General features: G+C 39.1%; 1 protein-coding gene across 3 annotated transcripts in view; it reads right to left on the bottom strand.

Moving 5' to 3' along the window:
- Positions 1-1,133: 1,133 nt before the first annotated feature.
- Positions 1,134-21,585, bottom strand: part of LOC127205046 (amine sulfotransferase-like) — a 54,251-nt gene continuing 33,799 nt past the window's right edge. The window contains exons 4-6 of one of the 3 annotated variants that reach the window (XM_051164184.1): positions 10,496-10,590; positions 5,467-5,598; positions 1,134-1,284 (exon numbers count right to left, since the gene is read on the bottom strand). In XM_051164184.1, coding sequence (XP_051020141.1) covers positions 1,255-1,284; positions 5,467-5,598; positions 10,496-10,590 — 257 coding nt within the window. In that variant the 3' untranslated portion in view covers positions 1,134-1,254. The remainder of the gene's footprint in view (positions 1,285-5,466; positions 5,599-10,495; positions 10,591-21,585) is intronic. The other 2 variants (XM_051164185.1, XM_051164183.1) reach the window with 2 other exon arrangements.

Genomic DNA, 21,585 nt, shown 5'->3' with positions numbered 1-21,585 from the left:
TGGCTAAAGGAAGATAGTTCCTCCATGTGTGCATTTGGCCTTTCTTCTTGTCACCCAGGTAATTTGCCCACTTGATGCTGCTGCTGCTGCGGATATTGTCCCTGATATCAGAATCAGGGTTTCTAAGATTTTATTGACGAATAGGGAGCCACAACTCTCCAGGATCTTCCAGCCTTCTACTACCAGATCCGTGCAGCTTAGCCACCCGGGCTGGTGGACTGGGAAACTCAGGGTTATTAGCCACACACGCTTGCATGCTGAGACAGCAAGTGTGGGTCTACCCTCAATGCTCATGTACACATAGCAAGGATCTAGCTCCTGGGTTCTCAGGTTTTCTCAGCTGAGATTCTGTTAATGTTACTATATTAAAACTGACAATAAATTCACACACACACACACACACACACACACACACACACACACACACACACACATTTAATCCATGAGGAAAGGATTCAGAGGCATTTAAGTGAGTTCCAGTTACTTTCTTAGTCAATATTTTAAAATTTAGTTCACAGTATCAGTAACATTATATATATGTGAGTAAAAGAAAATCTTAAGTCCATTATTTACAAATGTTGAAAATAGTACTAGCAACCCATTGTGTAATAATTCAAAAATAATTCAACAAAAATTCATCAGTAAAAATGTAGTCTTTTTAAATAGATGAGTACATCTTTCCTCTTTTATATCTGTTATCTTAATTGTCAATTCTAGTTGCCTTCATAGCTTGACTACAGTTTTTGAAATTAAAAATTTTAATATTCCTCACACATTCTTGACTGAGCAACATTTAAGGTTTTATTGTATGAATGGGAAGATGGTTAATGTTTCTTGATCCAAAACTTAACTGTAGATGATGAAGATAAAATGTGTACTGCAGAGTAATTTTGCAGCATTTTCTACACCACAAAGAATCATGATTTATGTCATTAGTGCATAGTGCTCATGCTAAGTCAGAATCAAACTAATTTAATGTTATGATTTGAAATAGCTTATTAGTCTCATTGTGCTTAATTAATGCATAGTTTACTCATTTTGTACCTTTATATAGCTTGAAATGTAATGATTAAAATATGGTAACATATCAATATTGTGATTACAGTATGACTTCTGATGAATGAATTTTTATGTTTCTTTTATGCAAATATTAGATAGAATTCTAGTCTTCATTTATATCCCAGATAAACTTCAAGGGAAATTTTTCCATGTTCCTCTTGAATATCATGTCAAATCTTTCATTTTGCTCCACAGTCAAATAATGCTTCCAGTCTCCGACGGTACCTAATGGGATAAGCACAGGGACAGCACAAGTGTAAGTTAGTGGACCTACCAAAGCAAAGGTCAGTCTAATCAAGTTCAGTATCTTCTGCCACCCATGCAAAATAACTGAGTTTTCTACTGAGTTTAGTACCTCACCCCTCTTTAAAGAAGAATGAGCACTGAAAGAAATGTATGCAATACCACAATTAATACACTAACATATCACTGGCCCATGGTTCATCCAACCAATCATAACCAATCTTTACTAGGAAACAAAAACCGTGGCAAATATAAATACATGAGGATTTTTGAAATGTGTTTTAGTATGTGTCACATATCATAATAACCAACTATATTAACCTTATATGTTAACATATATCATATGGCTATAGTTATCCAAGCTCATGTTTGAGTTTTTCTGTCCCCTTGGCCTTTATATGTATTCTGTGACTGGACCACACTGGATTTGTGGTTTTATCTCTACAATATGTTTTGCAATCTGGAATGGGAATCCTAGCAGTGGGGTTTAGTTACAATTGCATTGCCTATCTGGATTTTTCAGCATCAATTTTACAGTGGCCTTTGTGTATATGTGAGAAGAATATTGTTGGCATTTTGATTGGCATTGCGTTGGATTATAATTTCCTTTTGGCAAGATTGTCATTTCCTCTGTATTCCAATCCATGGACATGAGAGATCTTTTTATTTCTAATCTCTTCCTTAAACTCTCCACAGGTTTAAACTTTTCATTGCGGGGGCTTTTCATTTTCTTGGTTAGGTTCATTCCAAGGTGTCTCACTGCCTTTGAAGATCTTGTAAATGGGATTAGATCTCCTTTTCAGCATGTTTGCTATTGGTGTGTGGGAAGGCCACTGATTTTTGTAAGTGGTTTCGTATCCAGGAAATTCTGGTGAAAGTGTCATTCCTACAGGCTTCTGGAGGAATTTTTGGCATCATATCATAAAATATCAGGATACTATGACTTCTTTTTCTCTGTCTATTTCTCTTTCATTTCCTTCTATTGTCTTAGTGCCTGACCTAGTGCTTCAGGCACTGTGGTAAAAAGGATTGTGCACAGCGGGCAGCCCTGTCTCATTCCTGATTTTAGGTTTTTTCAATTTAGGATATTGGCTGTGGGAGAGCCATATACAGCCTTTATTATGTTGATGTATATTCGCTGGAGTTCTGCACTCTGACTGTCCTGGAACCTGCTTTGTATGGCAGGCTGAACTTGAGCTGAGAGCGTCCCCTTCCTGTGCCTCTGGGGTGCTTGGATTAAAGGCATGTGACCCCATGCCAAGCAGGGTCCTAGTGTTTAGAGAAGAAGCTGCTACCCTCAGTGCACTACAGAAGAATAAGTCATACCTGAAGTCTTTTTTTCTTTTCTTTTTTTTTTTTTTTTTTTTTTGACTTTTCGAGACAGGGTTTCTCTGTGTAGCCTTGGTTGTCCTAGACTCACTTTGTAGACCAGGCTAGCCTCGAACCCACGGCGATCTGCCTGCCTCTGCTTCCCATGTGCTGGGATTAAAGGCCTGTGCCACCACACCCGGCTCTTATACCTGGATTCTAAAAGACATCCTTTACCACAGATAAGTGTAGCTGCCACATGTTACCACAGCATTTTCTCATTATAGGAATAGAAATTGTTACAGAAAAGCATAACAGTCCCTAAGGCAGAGAACATGGCTCCTAAGGAGCTCAGTGCCAGTGGCACACTTATAACATGCCTCCTTGACCTGAGACTCAAGAAACATTCTGGAAGAGGGGTGGGAAGGATGATACTGTGCCCCCTAGAAATGACAGAGAAACTACACAGAGAAGAGATACTTATGATGTCTCAGCAACATGGCTGCCTAAGCAAGACCTGGACAAGGTTCATATCAATAGACATGATAACAGGGAAGGAAGAAGTTTAAAGGTTCCCATCCCTAGAACAAGAACTTCAGAACCTTTCCCCTGTCACAGGAGACCTGGCTCCATACTTTACCTGGCCATCATGGGAAAGCTGGCTCTGGTGGCCTGAGTGTAGAAGTGCTGGTACTATCTCTGGATAGCTGCAGCTCTCAGGAGCACAGGCCCCATTACCTCCCATGGGCAGGGCAGGAGAATAGGCTCTGCTGGGGGGAGGGATGCTGATGTGTCATCACAGTCTTCCCTGCTGGGTGGGTATGGGAGATATATTCCCCTTGACCCTCAAATGTTACAGGCTTGTGAGATGAGGCCTAGAATATGAGAACAGGAGAGGTAACACCACCACTGCAGCACTCAGGAGTGCACTCTTGCATGGTCAGGGCAGCCTCATAGAGCTTGCCATTGTGGCAGTGGTTCCAGTGAGTCAGCTGTAAGGTGTGAGGGCACAAGGACTGTCCCTGCTTCTTGCTTGCTAAAGCACTTGAGAGAAGGAGCCTTGAGAAATGGGGATTGGAACTAAACAGAGAATTCTCAACAGAGGAATATCAAATGGCTGAGAAACAATTAAAGAAATGCTCAACCTCCTTGGTCTTCAGGGAAATGCAAATCAAAACAACTCTGAGATTCCACCTTACACCCATGAGAATGGCTAAAATCAAAAATTCAAGTGACACCACATGCTGGCGAGGATGTGGGGAGAGAGGAACACTCCTTCATTGCTGGTGGGAGTGCAAACTAGTATAGCCACTTTGGAAATCTATCTGGTGCTATCTCAGAAAAATGGGAATAGGGCTTCCTCAAGACCCAGCTATTCCACTCCTTGGAATATACCCAGAAGATGCTCCAGGACACAACAAGAAAATTTGCTCAACCATGTTCATAGCAGCCTTATTCATAATAGCCAGAACATGGAAACAGCCTAAGTGTCCATCAATAGAAGAATGGATAAAGAAACAGAGGTACATATACACTATGGAATACTACTCAGCTATTAAAACCAAGGAATTCCCGAAATTTGTGGATAAATGGATTGAGCTAGAAATGATCATAATGAGTGAGTTAACCCAGAAGCTGAAAAACTCAAATGGTATATACTCACTTATATCTGCATACTAGCCCAAGAGGCATGTCCCACGAAAGCCTTCACTTACCAGGAAACTGAGACAGAGGGGAGGACATCCTATTGGGACTCTATATGAGAGAAGCATGGGAGAATAGAAAAGTAGAAGGATCCAGAGGGTCCTAGAAATCTACAAGTAGAACATTATGATAGGCAGATTTGGGCCCAGGGGTCCCTCTCATACTAAGGCCCCAGCCAAGGACAATAAGGCGGTAAACTTTAAACCCTTACCCAGATCTAGCCAATGGCCAGAACATTCTCCACAGTTGAGTGGAGAGTGAAATATGACTTTCTCATGTACTCTGGTGCCTCACATTTGACCATGTCCTCTGGAGGGGGAGACCTGGTGGCACTCAGAGGAAGGACAGCAGGTTGCCAAGAAGAGACTTGATACCCTATGAGCATATACAGGGGGAGGTAACCCCCCTCAGGAACAGTCATAGGGGAGGGGAATAAGGGGAAAATGGGTGGGAAGGGAAGAAGGGGAGGATACAAGGGATGGGATAACCATTGAGATGTAAAAAGAATAAATTAATAAAAAAATAATAAAACAAAAATATATATAACCTAAAGAAAAAATAAAACTGAAAATTGCCTCAAGTCTAATCACAACATTTCCAAGCAAGAGGCAGGAGGAAACCAAGGTCTAGGCTAGCCTGAGCTTCACAGTGTCTGTGATGCCAGCCTGGACCAAGTAGGATGACTTTCTTTCAAAATAAAATAAAATACCAGTATTTACAATGGCCTCTTCTAAAATATCCATTGCCTAGGTTGATACTACCAATATACCATAAAGTAGTTGAGTCATATGAGCTATACAGAAGGCAATCCATACTTATTAAATAATTAAAGCTATATTTACTTAATAAAATAGTATTAAATTTTAGGTAAAACTCTTAGTTTTTTCCCCACTATTTTTTATATTTTCTGGGTCCCCAGTGTCTTTAGCTCCTGGAGAAAAAGATTGGAATCCCAGTGCTATTGCTCAGAGGACACAGATTCTAGAGACTCTCAGTAATCTGTCTAGAGACTCTCAGTAATCTGTCTAGCGACTCTCAGTAATCTCTCTGTCTAGAGACTCTTGGTACTCTGATTACAAAAGACCATTGAGTCTAACCTTTGCGCATGAAAGGGCCATTATTTTCGTTCCTCTGAAAGATATGGTTTAGAACCTGTTCATAATTTGCTCGTGGGTCAGATTTCATGCTCTGAAATGTAGCTTGTCTCACAACAGTATCCACAACTTCCTCATTCAGTTCTTTCTCCAGAAAACGGTAGATTTTAAGCACTGAGCTTCTGAGGTCCTGAAATAGTCATGGGTTGAGAAATTACTGACATTGTAATAGAAGTTTGCATTACAGCCAAACATGAGACATGATTATGTATGTAATTGAAGAACTCCTTTCTGGATGGCAAAGATGGCTCAACATAAGCAAATGAGTAAATGGGATTATATCAGGGCAGGAAAGTAACTAATATGGTTACTGCCAATGACCTTGGGAAAAAAATTTTTTTTAGTACAACAGAGAACAGTATTAGAAAAAATTTCCTTCAAACACAAAAGGCTACATATAAAACACTTACAGATGATATCATAATCAATATAGAGATACATAAATATCTTCAAGTGACCGTGGAAATAACTCAAACTTCTCTGCCTCTACTCCTGCGAAGTTGGGGGATTATAAAGAACATAAAAGCTGGTGAATAACAAGGAAAGCAGAAGGTAAACTGGAGGCCAACTACGTAGCGCACTACCAAGCAGGTCACGTGGTTTTTGGAGGCAAACTACGTAGCACACTACCAAGCAGGTCACGTGGTTTTTGGAGGCAAACTACGTAGCACACTACCAAGCAGGTCACGTGGTTTTCAATTTAGAAAGTGTTCACACACAGAAAGAAAAGAAAGTGCCCACAAATAACTATGGCATTTTACAATGACATATAGAACAAAATCTAAACCATGCAAACGGCCCGTGACTGTGTATGCATTATGATGAAAACTGCATCAACAGTACATCAGTAACAGCAATAAACTTAGCATTAAAGTTAACAAGCGCAGCCAGAAATGATCCAAATATTTATGGAAGAAAACAAACAGAAAAAACCAAACGGATAATTTACATTCAGTGCAGTTCTTCTTAAAATCCCATTAAAAATAATAGAACAAAATATTGCAAAATTTATTGGAAAAGACATTAAATATGTAAATGACCTTCAAAGAGTGGTTAAATTTTATGTATTCATACTTTTCGACTTCAAGAGTTAGTAAAGATTATTGGGCTCAATATGATATAGTAATTACATAATAGAGCATGTGAACAAAATTCCTCATCTGGAACTTAATGTATCGTTTTAATGTACTGTTAAAATTTATATAAATGGCTCAGCATTATATTACAGTGACTTATAACCAAGTATTGGATACAAATTCCTATAGTAAATTTGTAATTGTGGAATTATGACTTCCATTTTTGTGAGGCAAATATCAACAGGCATAAAAATTCAGATAGAGTCTGAGAAAATATTGGTTGCCACTTTTAATACTTCATTTTTGACTTTAGGTAGTCCATGCAAATTAAAGCCAACCCAGAATACTCTAAATTAAATTACATCACAGATTAAAAAGCTATGACAACCATCTACAGAATTTTGTATCTGCATTTGTTTCATTTCTTTGTGGAAAAAAAAACACTAAACAGAAACAATGTGGGAGGAAAATGTTTATTTTGGAGAGAACAATGGAGGAACTCTACTGACTAACTTGCTCCTCATGGCTTGCTTACCCTGCTTTCTTAGATAAACCTGGACCACCGGCCAAGAGATCACACTTCCCACTGTGGGCTGAGCTCTCCTTCAGCAATCACTAAACAAGAAATTGACTTACACACTTGTCTAAGGCACATCTGATTAGGTAGGGCATTTTCTTAATTGAAGTTCCTCCTCCAACATAACTCTAGTTTGTATCAAGCTGATAAAATAAAACAAAATATCACAAATCTTCCCAGAAGGGGTGAAATTCTACTACACAGCTACAGTGATAAAAATATCATGGTTGTGGAATGAAGATAGAAATAGTGATCAATGGAATAGAATTGAGCACCTACATATAAACACTCAGTCCTGTATTCATCTGATTTGTGACAAAGAGGCCAACAACACAAGGAATTTAGGCAAACAAGGACCTCATGAATAAGTTCTGCAAAGCAAAAGGCAGTATCATTTGTGTGAAGAGATCATCTAATGAATAGGGAAACTTTTACAACCTATACACCTGACATAATGTTACTATCTAGAATATGGATAGAACTAAATAAAAATAAAAAAAGCAAGACAAGCTTAAACTAAACATCATTAAGAAAAACAACCCAGCTGAAAAATGGGGCAAGGAATAATATAGAGAATCCTAAGAAGACAAAATAAAAATCTTGGACATGATTTCTATCAGTGCATATGGGCAGAACAAACTGCACTTCAGAGCAAAAGGGGAAAAAAAGATTGATTCAAAGTTGACTTGATAGGGAGGAGGGATGGATTTGGAAGGACTAGAAGAAAAAGACAACATGAGCAAAATGCATGGCTGAAAATTCTCAAAAATGTAATAAAGTAAGAAAAAATTAGAATAGCCAAGCACTTTCTGAAAAGGACTTCAATATTTTAGGAAGTATTGGGGAAACTGGCAAATATGATGACATAAAATCAAGGTTTTTCAAAAGCCCAAGGCCAGATCTTTCAGTGCAGGATTCTACAAGGCTTTCAAAGAGGAGTTAATTCCAACACTCCTGAAACTATTCCACAAAATAGAAACAGAAGGAACATGGCCAAACTCATTATTAAGCCATAGCCACCAGGAGACCCAAACCACACAAAGAGCCAAACGAGAGAAAATTTCAGACCAATTTTCATTATGAACAATGATGCAAGAATATTCAATAAAATACTCACAAACAAAATCCAAGAACACCTCAAAAACATTATCCACCAAGATCAAGTAGGCTTTATCCCAGGCATGCTGGGCTGGTTCAATATACAAAAATCCATCTATGTAATCTACCTTGTAAACAAACTGAAAGAAAAACACTACATGATCACCTCATCAGATGCTGAAAAGCCATTGCCAAAATCCAACACCCCTTCATGTTAAAAGTCTTGGAGAGATCAGGAATACAAGGCATGTACCTAAACATAATAAAGGCAATATAGAGAAAGCCGGCAGCAAACATCAAATTAAATGGAGACAGAGACAAGTCATGCTGTCCACTCTCTTCAATAGTGTATCTCTTCAATAGGGTGCTTGAAGTCCTAGCTAGAACAATAAGTAGAGCAAGGGGATACAATTTGGAAAGGAAAAAAAATCTAAATATCACTATTTGCAGATGATATGATACTATACTTAAGTGACACCCAAAATTCTACCAGGGACCCCTAGAGCTGATAAACAACTTCAGCGCGGTGGCCAGATACAAATTTATCTCAAATAAATCAGCAACCCTCCTTTATAGAAATGATATATGGGATGAGAAAGAGGTTAGGGAAAGAGCATCCATTATAATAGCCATAACTAAGATAAAATATTTTGGTGTTACTCTAACCAAGCAAGTGAAAGGCCTGTATGACAAGAACTTCATCTCTAAAGAAAGAGATTGAAGATGAACAAGATGGAAAGATCTCCTGTGCTCATGGATCCATAAGGTTAGTATAATAAATATAGCCATCTTCATTTAAAGATGGTTTTATTATTTTAAAGATTCTTTGAAAACAAGACAGATTAACTCCTAGCAACACCTAGCCTACCTCAAAGAAGATGATGAGAAAAGATGTCTGTAATTGGAAAAACATGGATTTCTTTTTTGAGACTACATTAAGTGCCAGTTCGGAGGAACTGGAAATGCTTCCCAAATGTGAAGAACTAATAAGTTTTAGAGAGCTTGATCCATAAGAGAATCACAAGAGCATGTAGCTGAGCAGTGTTGGAGTGAAGGAAGGGCTTTCTAAGCTTGCTACTGCCTTAATTTCTTTTTAAGTGATCATGTGAAAGACATTTATGTCGCTGACACAATAACTATGTCATAGTCATTAACCCACTTTTACAAATAACTATGTTGTGTGGACATCATGAATGGAAATGGAAAGCAAGGCAATATGGCCAAGAAGAAATGAGAGCACAGTGATAGAAAATAGAATAACTAATGTTACAAATACTGAAATTACCTGAACATTTCCAGCAAAATTTTGTTTATTGCCTTCAAGGAAATAAAAGACCAAAGTAAAAATTGTCCAAAAATCTGATTCTGGCTGAAAATGTGAGTCAGGAGAAAATTCGTATGGAATGTAGAAGACACTGTTTTAGTCAGTGGCATAAAAAAAAAGACAAATAAACAAAATTAGATGGCCATGATGACATATCAGATTAGACACTGAGTGGATTAAATGCATTCACCATGGAAAACAGTGCAGCTCTTACACAATCAAAATAGGCTCACCATATATACCAGTAAGCCCATTCCTCATTATATAGCTAATGAAAATAAAGTCTGCATTCCAGACTCTTATAGGCACCCAGTGTTAATGAACACCTCACTACAGTCAAGGCATGCATTGTCTTTAGAGGCTGATTAATATAGAAAAGAATGAAAGTGCAATACATACATCAATTGGGGTATTATTTAGACACAGCGAGAAGTAGACACCAGTTGTTGGGAGTGGATGAACCTTACAAGACAGATTAAGTGAGACCTGACAATGCAGAGAAATAGCTATCACATCTGGCTCCCGTGGAGGGGGGAGTAGGGTGTGGGATGTCTGTCATCCTGAAAGATAAACCATGACAACTAAAAATTGGGAAGAGTCCTGAGCAAAGAAAATTGAGAGTGCAAGACAGTGGATAAGACCAATGCATGCTTTGCTCACAGATGGCAACACCATGGTGAATCTACTAAAACAAATAATTGAAGATTGATAAACTCTTGAAAAGGTAAGTCTCCTCTAGATACCTGAAATTGTCCTGATTGATACAGATGGGTACTCCGAAGGAATCAGAAGAGACATCTTCAGGGAGAAAGATCCCCAAGGCATTCCAGTCAGTAAGGGAGGGGTTGGAAGCAAGAAACCTGCTCCCACAAAATGCCCAAGGGACAGTGAGGAATGAGGGGACCTGGGAGTGTGTACTTTAAATTCAGAGATGGGAACATTCATGTCTTACCTTCTTCATTTCTTCATAGCTCAGGAACATTATATTGAAGTCATGTCTGTGTTCATACCAGCCTCTAATGTGATCAAACCAACGGCTTCCAATAACTAAAGGAAAAATTGCTCAGTAACAAGTCAAGGCATCATACTATTGAGCAGCAAAGTCAAGTCTTTCTTTTCAGGTTCACAGTATTCAGAAATGAAACTGAAGCCTCTACTATTGAATCATCATATGATTATTTCAAAAGAGTTGTTCTTTAACCAACTACACAAGGCTCAGACCAACTTACCTGTTTAAGGACACAGAATGCAGACACTGAAAAAGTCAAGGGTCAGGAGCTGGAGACACCATTCAGTGACTAAGGAACTGGCTGCTCTTGCACAGGACCTGAGTGTTGTTCTCTGCACTCACATGGTGGCTCACAAACCAGCTATAACTCCAATTCCAGGGAATCTGATGCCCTCTTCTGACCACTGAATTCCCTGCACACGTCTGTGCACAGACATACATGATGGTGAAATCCTCATAATATAAATCAATCTCAAATCCTTTCAATAAAGATCTCCAAGGGTCTGACTTTCAAGATACCTTTAAGGGAACTTCTTATTTCTCCTCTACCTGAAGGCATATGTCTCCATTTCTCCTAGTCTATAAGATCTCTGGGCAGCAGTATGTCCTTGCCACAGTGAGACAAAACTTGAATATAACAATAGAAATGTGTGAAATCCTGATTCTACACTCCATATGGCTTTTTCATTCATCAATTCTCCTCAATAATGGCGTGAAAAATTCATCACTTTCCTTACAAATGTGTGCCATGCGGTGTTCAACTTTACTCTCAACTTTAGCTTTATGACACTTCCTATGCCATCATCTAGGGAAAAAAATGGATAAAGTATTTTTAAATATCTTATGGTCTTGCCAAAATACCTTAATAACACAGTGTTGCAAATTTGACAACCTTCAAATGGTCCCAATACTGGCAGAAAAACTGTTGGTTTTGTTTTTCAGGTTACATTGTTTCAAAATCATAGTTCTCTATAACCTTCCCACTGTCCCTTCCATCTCTTGGTTATGTCTTTCCTAAATTTAGATGGCTTAAATATCATGTGTACTTTGTAAACATGTGAGAGGAATGAATGTTGTTACCTTTTCCATCCAGAAAATTGTCCAGATAATGCTCTATGGTATATGTAGCTTCCATGATACTTATCAACTTTGAAAAATGAAAAAAGGAGATCAAAATATCTTTGGGATTTCTATAAAGATAAACAATCTGTAGAAAAAGACCATGTTTCATTAGAAATTCGTAGTTATGCTGAAAAGTCCTAAACTGTTATACATTAGTTCATTATACATATTTCTCCCAGGTAATATTTATGAAAATGTAGTTAGTTATCAACTTATTTTTATGCTATATACACTGAATGAAAAATTCCATTTACATGAAGTTTCACACATGCACAAAAGCACAGGTCAACTTTCTAGAAATTATATTATTTGTAAAGTTGAGTGGGTAGTGATGGAGAGGGGATCTGGAAGGACTTGGGGTAAGGAAATCATACTGTTAAAATATATTTAATTAAAATTGTTTTAATAATGAAGATATAATAAATACAGGAAAAACATATATTTGCTATAAAAGGCCCGTGTTTCATGGTACTAAAGTTGAGAGCGTTATTAATAAAATTAAACCACAAGGTTAGAAACCATAGAAAAGGCCACAAGTATAAGTACGTTAAGATACAGAAGTGACAGGATTCACATCAGTAGGAAAATTATTCTAAAGTTATAATAATGAAAAACAAGACTAATGGTATAGATCTTTCACAGAATCATGGCTGATCATGGTTAGTAATAACAAACGTGTCTAGTTTCGTTTGTTGGGGGTTGGTCTTTATTTTTTATGTTTTGTTTTGTATTGCTTTGTTTTCAAGACAGCGTTTCTCCATGTAGCCTTGGCTGTCCTGGACTCATTCTGTAGACCAGGCTGGCCTCCACCTCACAGAGATCTGCCTGCCTCTGCCTCCCAAGCATTGGGATTAAAGGTGCTATGCATTTTAAATGCTAATTCCTGAACCACAAGATCAGGTCCTGTTCAGATAAGGACATTCTTGGCTATACCTGTCCTTGTTGTGTAAACCTTGCTCCACCTAATTTAAAGTGGATTGGTTCATAAAATATGCTGAAGCATGGGTTTTGGCAGAAAAGAAGGGGTGGAGTTTTGTTGTTATGAGGCTAGAGGTCCCCAAAGAGGGTGCAGAAGGAGGTAAAGGAGAAGAGAATGGATGGATTCCAGAGAAGACACTCATGTGAGAACCTGGACCATTGGATAGGAAGACACTAACCTGATAGTGTGATAACAGATTAATTATTATGTTCCCTTCTATGCTTAATTCTGAATGAATCATAGTCTCAGTGTGTGGTTATTTGTGGAAATTATTGATTAATGAATAAATAATATTTTACTAAATATAAGACTGAATATTAATTACTAGTAGCCACCAACATCGTTATTGAGTTCAGATATGCAAATGAAGACCATTGTGAGACACAATCCAATAACTGCCACATTGACAAACACTTAAGTCTGCCATGTCAAGTTACTGGGGGAAAAATAAGTATTCATACTTTTTTTGGTTTCAGAATAACTGATTATCCCCACTTTTCAGAAATGCAGTGCCACCTCTGTAAGTAGAATATTCTCACACTTGGGGTTCTGTAGTACAATTCATAGATGTAGACTCTCAGAAAGCTGGTGGAAGAATGCCAGGAGACAAACTAAAGAATGTTTGCATGTACCATCATAGCACAAACACTGAAGTAGTAATATTATTCACAAAGGAAAGCATTTGTCTCTATAGGAAGCCAAAGCTCTATGACTTACTTTAGCTTTTTTGTTCCTCAGACCTTTTGGAACTAAGTAATATGGAAGGTGGGAAGAGAAGATGCGAGGTGATGGCATTTTGACATAGTCTAATTTAAAATTCTTGTACTCAAAGAATGGTGCTCTTTCAACTGTTTGTGTGTTTTCAGTGTTGTTCCGGTGACCCTCAAAGTAAATGGAGCTGAGGATCTGCTGAACCCAGGTGGTACCTGTAAAAAATATATGAGAACCCTGATGTAGGTTTGAACAATTAGTATCTATGGTAATACATTCTACCTTAAAGCAGTTGGTGCTTGTAAAAAGTATTCCCTGTGGGCTAATGAGCAAGTGTAGTTTTTATTTGATTTTATCTATACTTGGGTGTATGAATTCTCTGAGTTCCTTTTATGATTTTATGTTCTTTTATTCTGATTTCTTGTATTGGTCATTTAAATTATTCGTATAGATTTTCTGTACTCTAAGTTCCATAGAAAATTTTTTAAATTCTTAATGACAGACACTATTTTTATTTTTTTATTTTTTTTTTTAAATTTTTTTTATTTATTATTTATACAGTACTCTGCCCTTATGTACACCTGCAGGCCAGACCTCATTCTAGATGGCTGTGAGCCACCATGTGGTTGCTGGGAATTGAACTCATGACCTTTGGAAGAGCAGTCAGTGCTCTTACCCCCTGAGCCATCTCTCTAGCCCCCCAGACACTATTTTTAGATGTTAATGGGCACAGCTATATGATAACCCACATGTAGACACTGTGCTAAAAATCACATCAGAGTTAGTAGCATTACATTTTTACTACCTTTTTTGTTTATTTGTTTGGAGTCTTACTGCTCAGTTTTTCTTGACCTGGTGTGTGTGTGTACGTGAGTGTGTTGTCTGTCTGTCTGTGTGTGTGTGTGTGTGTGTGTGTGTGTGTGTGTGTCTGTGAAGTGGACCTTAGTTGCTGTGGAAATCTTTTAAAGTAAATGATATATGGTAGAAAATTCATCCAAAATTATGATGCATATGGATTAGGAAGAAACTATTTCAGACTGCCATTCTTGTCCACCACATTGACAGGTCAGTGCTGACCTCCTGTCCGCTCCTGGCTCTATAGTGCACATCTCATTCCCATACCATTCCTCCTTACCATCAGCGTGCACAGTACATGCATGGATGGTGGCCTTCTCTCCTACAGATTGTAGTTTCGGTTACATTTTGTCTGGTCATTGATTGTTATGCAAAAGAAGGTTTGCTGCTCTTGGTGAGTGGAGAGGAGCAAGTTGGACACACATAACACTAAAGCAAAGGAGACATTAGTGACCACTCCTGGTACTTACCAGATTTAGGATATGTGACAATGAAGACATCGTCATCTCTAATCTCAAAATCTTCCATCTTTTCTAACTTTTCAATGTCCACAAAGCACTTCAAAAAATTATATCCTTTAAAATTAAGCAAATGTCCATTCGTATTGTCCATAATTATTCACCTGGAAGTAAACACATAGAAACTATTCTGGGTATCAATTATCATACAACAGTGAATAAGAATAACGGAGAGGTCAATATGTGCCAAGAACCACGTAACTATCATCAAGGGTAAATATCAACTCTATAAAAACAAAACACGTAGCTTGTGTACGCTACATTTCACAAAATATTATGATGCCGTATTTTTGAACTTACCTTGTTAAATATGAAGAAATAGAGAGTAAAATGTTGAGTATATTTTCCTGTAATTGCATGTGGGACGGATTTCCAAAGTTCTAAACAAATAGATGAGAAAATAGGGCTACAAGATATCACCCACATTTTTCAATTTTGTCTATCTAGCCACCCCAGATTTCACACCAAAAATTTGAGCTCCAAGTCCACGCATATAATATGGAAAATATTGTATTTGTATTACCTCATACATTCATTTTTTTTTCCAAAAATAAGAAACCCTTAAAGTGTGCACTTTGTACATGGGACAGAGTTTGCCTAACCTGCTCTCACTGAATAAAACTTCTGACACTCAACTACTGAGTGGCTACTTGAAATTAGTAGCAGCAGCATATTTGCTTCTGAAATGATATTTGCTTAGAGTTACAAGGTCTCCTATGAAACTTGTCAAAATTTAAATTTCCAACCAAAGACTCTAACATCAGAATGGATTTTACATCTCAGTAATAAATGAACTAAAAATGTAAAGCAGGAGGATCCAAGATGGTGGCGAGCAGTGTGGAGCGTGTCTGTAGGCTCCAGTGAACAATTCAGGGAATTGCACAGATTTCTAGGCCAGGAACATAGAGGTCCCCACACCACGGCAGCAGGAGTGCTCCATGGTTCGAAGGACCAGGGAGCAGAGGACCTGCGTGCCCCTGCACACGGGAGGGGCGTGGATCTTCTAGGATCAGAGTGGCAGCGGCAGAGGCGGCAGCAGCAGCAGCACCAATGGCACCAGCGGCGGTGGCTGAGGTTTGCAGCTCATAGCCTTCCGGTGGAGGCGATTGGTGTGGTGGCCGGTGGGAGTTGCTGCGGAAGAGGGGACTCTGGACAGGATTTGGGTCACGTGGTGCCTTGGGACCCAGACTGGACTCGGCAGACAGTTCGGCCCTGGAGTCCCGGGTTCTGGCCCAGCCCAGCAAGCAATTCTGCCCGAGGCACTAACTCAGTGCGGCCACAGCTCCTCTGCTGTGGCGCAGGCTGGGCAGAGCACTCAGGTCCACTGTAGGCACCACCTCAGCTCAGGGGCAGCTCCCCTGTGGTGACGCAGTCTGGGCGGAGCACTTGGATCCACCAGCGGTGCTGGCTCAGCGCATCCGCAGTTCTCCTGTTGTGACGCAGGAGGAGTGCTCAGTTCCACTGGCTCTAAGACTCTGGTTGGACACAGTGTGCTGTTTGAATCCAGAATTCCTGGCTGAGATTGGTGGACAGTTCGAGCCCTGAGTCAGTAACTGACCACAGCACGCACTTTGGGCCAAAAGCCCCGAACTGAGATTGGTGCGTAGTCCCAGCCCAAAAATTGTGGCTGGACCCTGTGTCCATTTTGGGCCCAGAATCCCTAGCTGATCTTGGCAGACGGTTCAGGCCCTGATAATCTAGCTGAGTTCTGCGCGTGCTTCAGGCCCAGTGTCTCCAGCTCGACTTGGCAGGGGACACAGAAGGCTTTGGATACCTTGGCCTGACCCAACGCTCATTCAGAGACCCAGAACGATTGGAGGACCCAAAGCACATGAGAGCTGAGGATCACTGGCTGTGAGAGTCCAAAATGACAGGGCTAACCTCCTAACACCCACACCAGTGAAGCATCAGAGCTTCCAGCCTACGGAAATCATGAGAAAACAAGTGAATCTATCATCAGACTCCCTCCATCCTACTCTGGAAACTACCCAACAAAAACAAAGACGGCAGGATGTCTAAAGCACAGCATAAACGCATTCGCAAAAACCCTAAAACAACATGGTGTCTCCAGTTTCCAGCTATCTCAAAGAAAACAACCCAGAGAACTCAAATACAACAGAAATACAAGAAAATGACCTCAAATCCTTAGTAATGAGGATGGTAATGGAGGAAACAAATTAAATTCATAACCAAATACAGAAAGACGCAGACAAACAGGTGAGAGACATAAAAGAAGCAGATAGAGTGGAACTGGAAAAATTACAGGAAAATGCAAACAACCAGATGAAAGAAATAAATAAAACAGTTCAAGCTCTGAAAACCTATAAAGAGGCAATGGAAGAAACTCAGGAATAAACAATCAGATGAAAGAAATCAAAAAGTCAGTTCAAGATCTGAAAATGAAAATGGATTCAATGATAAACACACAGACAGAAGAAAAACGAGAATGTGAGACCTCAGAGAAGAAGGCGAGCAACACAGAGGTGAGCTTTTCTAACAGAATCCAAGAGATGGAAGAATGAATTTCAGGTCTAGAAGATACAATCACAGATCTTGAAGCAACCAATAAAGAAAATGCCAAATCTGGAAAACTCCTGACACAAAAAATTCAAGAGATTAAGGACACCATGAAAAGAAGAAATTTGAGAATAATAGGCATTGAAGAAAGAGAAGATATCAGACTCCAAGGCCTAGAAACTATTCTCAACAAAATCATAGAAGAAAATTTCCCCAATCTAAAGAAAGAGATGTCTATAAACATACAAGAGGCCTACAGAACACCAAATAGAAATGACCAGAAAAGAAAAACTGCCTGTCACATAATAATCAAAACACAAAACATACAGAACAAAGAAAAATATTAAAAGCTGCAAGGGAAAAGGGCCAAATAACATTTAATGGCAAACCTATCAGAATTACACCCGACTTCTCAGCAGAGACCATAAAAGCCAAAAGGGCCTGGACAGAGATCCTGCAAAGCCTAAGAGACCACAGATGCCAGGCCAGACTCCTTTACCCAGCAAAACTATCAATAATCATTGATGGAGAAAACAAAATAATCCATGACAAAAAAAATTCAAACAGTGCCTATCCACAAATCCAGCTTTACAGAAGGTACTAGAAGGAAAACTCCATCCCAAAGGGCCAAGCTACAACCAAAACTACTCAGGAAATAGATAACTATCCCATGGCAAAAACACAACTACACAAATGCTCGACTGGAAACAACATTAAAATTAAGACTCTTTTTTTTTTATTAATTTATTCTTGTTACATCTCAATGGCTATCCCATCCCTTGTATCCTCCCATTTCCCCCCCCCCATTTTCCCATTATTACCCTCCCCTATGACTGTTCCTGAGGGGTGTTACCTCCCCCTGTATATGCTCATAGGGTATCAAGTCTCTTCTTGGCAACCTGCTGTCCTTCCTCTGAGTGCCACCAGGTCTCCCCAACCAGGGGACATGGTCAAATGTGAGGCACCATAGTACGTGAGAAAGTCATATCACACTCTCCACTCAACTGTGGAGAATATTCTGACCATTGGCTAGATCTGGGAAGGGGTTTAAAGTTTACCTCCTGTATTGTCCTTGGCTGGTGCCTTAGTTTGAGCGGGACCCCTGGGCCCAAATCTGCCTATCATATTGTTCTACTTGTAGATATCTAGGACTCTCTGTATCCTTTTATTTTGCTATTCTCCCATGCATCTCTCATTTAGAGTCCCAATAGGATGCCTTCACCTCTGTCCCAGTTTCCTGGTAAGTGAAGGCTTTCGTAGGACATACTCCTTGGGCTAGTATGCAGATATAAGTGAGTATATACCATTTGAGTCTTTCTGCTTCTGGGTTAACTCACTCATTATGATCATTTCTAGCTCAATTCATTTATCAACAAATTTCGGGAATTCCTTGTTTTTAATAGCTGAGTAGTAGTCCATAGTGTATATGTACCACAGTTTCTTTATCCATTCTTCTACTGAGGGACACTTAGAGGCTGTTTCCATGTTCTGGCTATTATGAATAAGGCTGCTATGAACATGGTTGAGCAAATTTTCTTGTTGTGTGCTGGAGCATCTTCTGGGTATATTCCAAGGAGTGGAATAGCTGGGTCTTGAGGAAGCCCTATTCCCAGTTTTCTGATATAGGACCAGATAGATTTTCAAAGTGGCTGTACTAGTTTGCATTCCCACCAGCAATGAAGGAGTGTTCCTCTCTCCCCACATCCTCGCCAGCATGTGGTATCATTTGAGTTTTTGATCTTAGCCATTCTGATGGGTGTAAGATGGAATCTCAGAGTTGTTTTGATTTGCATTTCCCTGATGACTAAGGAGGTTGAGCATTTCTTTAAGTGTTTCTCAGCCATTTGATACTACTCTGTTGAGAATTCTCTGTTTAGTTCCAAGCCCCATTTCTCAATTGGGTTATTTGGTTTGGTGGTGTTTAATTTCTTGAGTTCTTTATATATTTTGGATATTAGACCTTTGTCAGATGTAGGGTTGGTGTAGATTTTTTTCCCAGTCTGTAGGCTGTCACTTTGTTCTCTGGACAGTGTCTCCTGCCTTACAGAAGCTTCTCAGCCTCTTGAGGTCCCATTTATTAATGGTTGACATTAAGGCCTGGGCCAGTGGTGTTCTGTTCAGGAAGTTTTCTCCTGTGCCAATATGTTCCAGGCTCTTTCCCACTTTTTCTCTAAGTGGCTTAGTGTCTCTGGTTTTATGTTGAGGTCTTTAATCCACTTGGATTTGAGTTTTGTGCAAGGTGACAAATATGGGTCCAGTTGCATTGTTTTACACATAGACCTCCAGTTAGACCAGCACCATTTGTTGAAGATGCTATCCTTTTTCCATTGAATGGATTTATCTTTTTTGTCAAAAATCAAGTGACCATATGTGTGTGGATTCATATCTGGGTCTTCGATTCCATTCCACTGATGAACCAGCCAGTTGCTGTGCCAGTACCCTGCTGTTTTAATTACTATTGCTTTATAGTATAGTTTGAGATCACGTACGGAGATTCCTCCGGAGCACCTTTTATTGTACAAGATTGTTTTAGCTATTCTTGGTTTTTTGTTTTTCCATATGAAGTTCAGAATTGAACTTTCAATGTCTTTAAAAAATTGTGTAGGTATTTTGATAGGGATTGCATTGAATCTGTAGATTGCTTTTGGTAGGATGGCCATTTTTACTATGTTAATTCTCCTGATCCATGAGCAAGGAAGATCATGCCATCTTCTCAGGTCATCTTCAATCTCTTTCTTCAGAGTTTTGAATTTTTTTTGTCATACAAATCCTTCACTTGCTTAGTTAGGGTAACTCCTAGATATTTTATATTGCTTGTGGCTAATGTGAAGGGTGTGGTTTTCCTAATTTCTTCCTCTGCAAGCTTCTCATTTGTGTATAGGAAGGCTACAGACTTTTTTGAGTTAATTTTGTATCCAGCCAATTTGCTGAAGGTGTTTATCAGCTTTAGGAGTTCTCTGGTGGAATTTTGAGGGTCACTTATGTACACTATCATATCATCTGCAAATAGGGATAATTTGACTTCGTCCTTTCCCATTTATATACCCTTGATCTCCTTTTTTGTCTTATTGCTCTGGCTAGAACTTTGAGTACTATATTGAAGAGATAAGGAGAGAGTGGGCAGCCTTGCTTTGTTCCCGATTTTAGAGGAATTTCCTTGAGCAAAATTAAGACTCTTAACAGTCACTAGTCATTAATATCTCTCAACATCAATGGTTTCAATTCTCCAATAAAAAGACACAGACTAACTGAAAGGGTGCATAAACAAGATCCAACATTCTTCTGCATTCAAGAAACACATCTCACCCATATCGATAGGCATTACCTCAGGGTAAAAGGTTGGAAAATATTCCAAGCAAATGGTCACAAGAAGCAAGCAGGCATAGCCATTTTACTACCGAACAAAATAGACTTTCAACCAAACTTAATCAAAAGGGATGAGGAAGAACACTTCATACTCATCAAAGGTAATATTAACCAAGATGACATCACAATTCTGAACATCTATGCTCCCAATGCAAGGACACCCACGTTTGTAAAAGATCTGCTAAAAACGCTTAAACCACACATCGACCCCACACAATAATAGTGGGAGACTTCAACACCCCACTCTCACTGAAGGATAAGTCATTGAAACAGAAACTAAGCCAAGAAATAACATCATTAACCAATGCCATGGGTCAAACAGATCTAACAGATATTTATAGAACCTTTCAGCCAAACAAGAAAGAATATACCTTCTTCTCTGCACTCCATGGAACCTTCTCCAAAATCGATCACATCGTAGGTCACAAAGCAAGCCTCAATAGATACAAGATGATTGTATCCTATCAGCTCACCATGCTCTCAGGCTGCAATTCAACAACAATAGAAATAACAAAAAGCCTACACGTACTTGGAAACTAAACAACTCTCTGCTAAATGACACCTGAGTCAGGGAAGAAATAAAGAAAGAAATCAAGGCGTTTCTGAAATTCAATGAAAATGAAGGCACAACATACCCAAATTTGCGGGATACATTGAAAGCAGTGCTAAGAGGATAATTCATAGCACTTTAAAAAGTAATTGGAAACATCACACATAAGCATCTTAACGACACAACTGGAAGCCCTAGGGAAAAAAAAGAAGCAGAAACACCCAAAAGGACTGGACATCTGGAAATAATCAAACTCAGGGCTGAAATTAACAAATAAGAAACTAAGAAAACAGTCCAAAGAATCAACAAAACCAATAGCTGGTTCTTTGAGAAAATCAACAAGATAGACAGACCGTTAGCCAAACTAACTAAAAGGCAGAGAGACAATATTGAAATCAACAAAATCAGAAATGAA

Source organism: Acomys russatus, chromosome 21 (assembly GCF_903995435.1).
Source record: "Acomys russatus chromosome 21, mAcoRus1.1, whole genome shotgun sequence".
NCBI classification, from domain to species: domain Eukaryota; kingdom Metazoa; phylum Chordata; class Mammalia; order Rodentia; family Muridae; genus Acomys; species Acomys russatus.
This window is presented reverse-complemented; position numbering and strand designations above follow the sequence as displayed.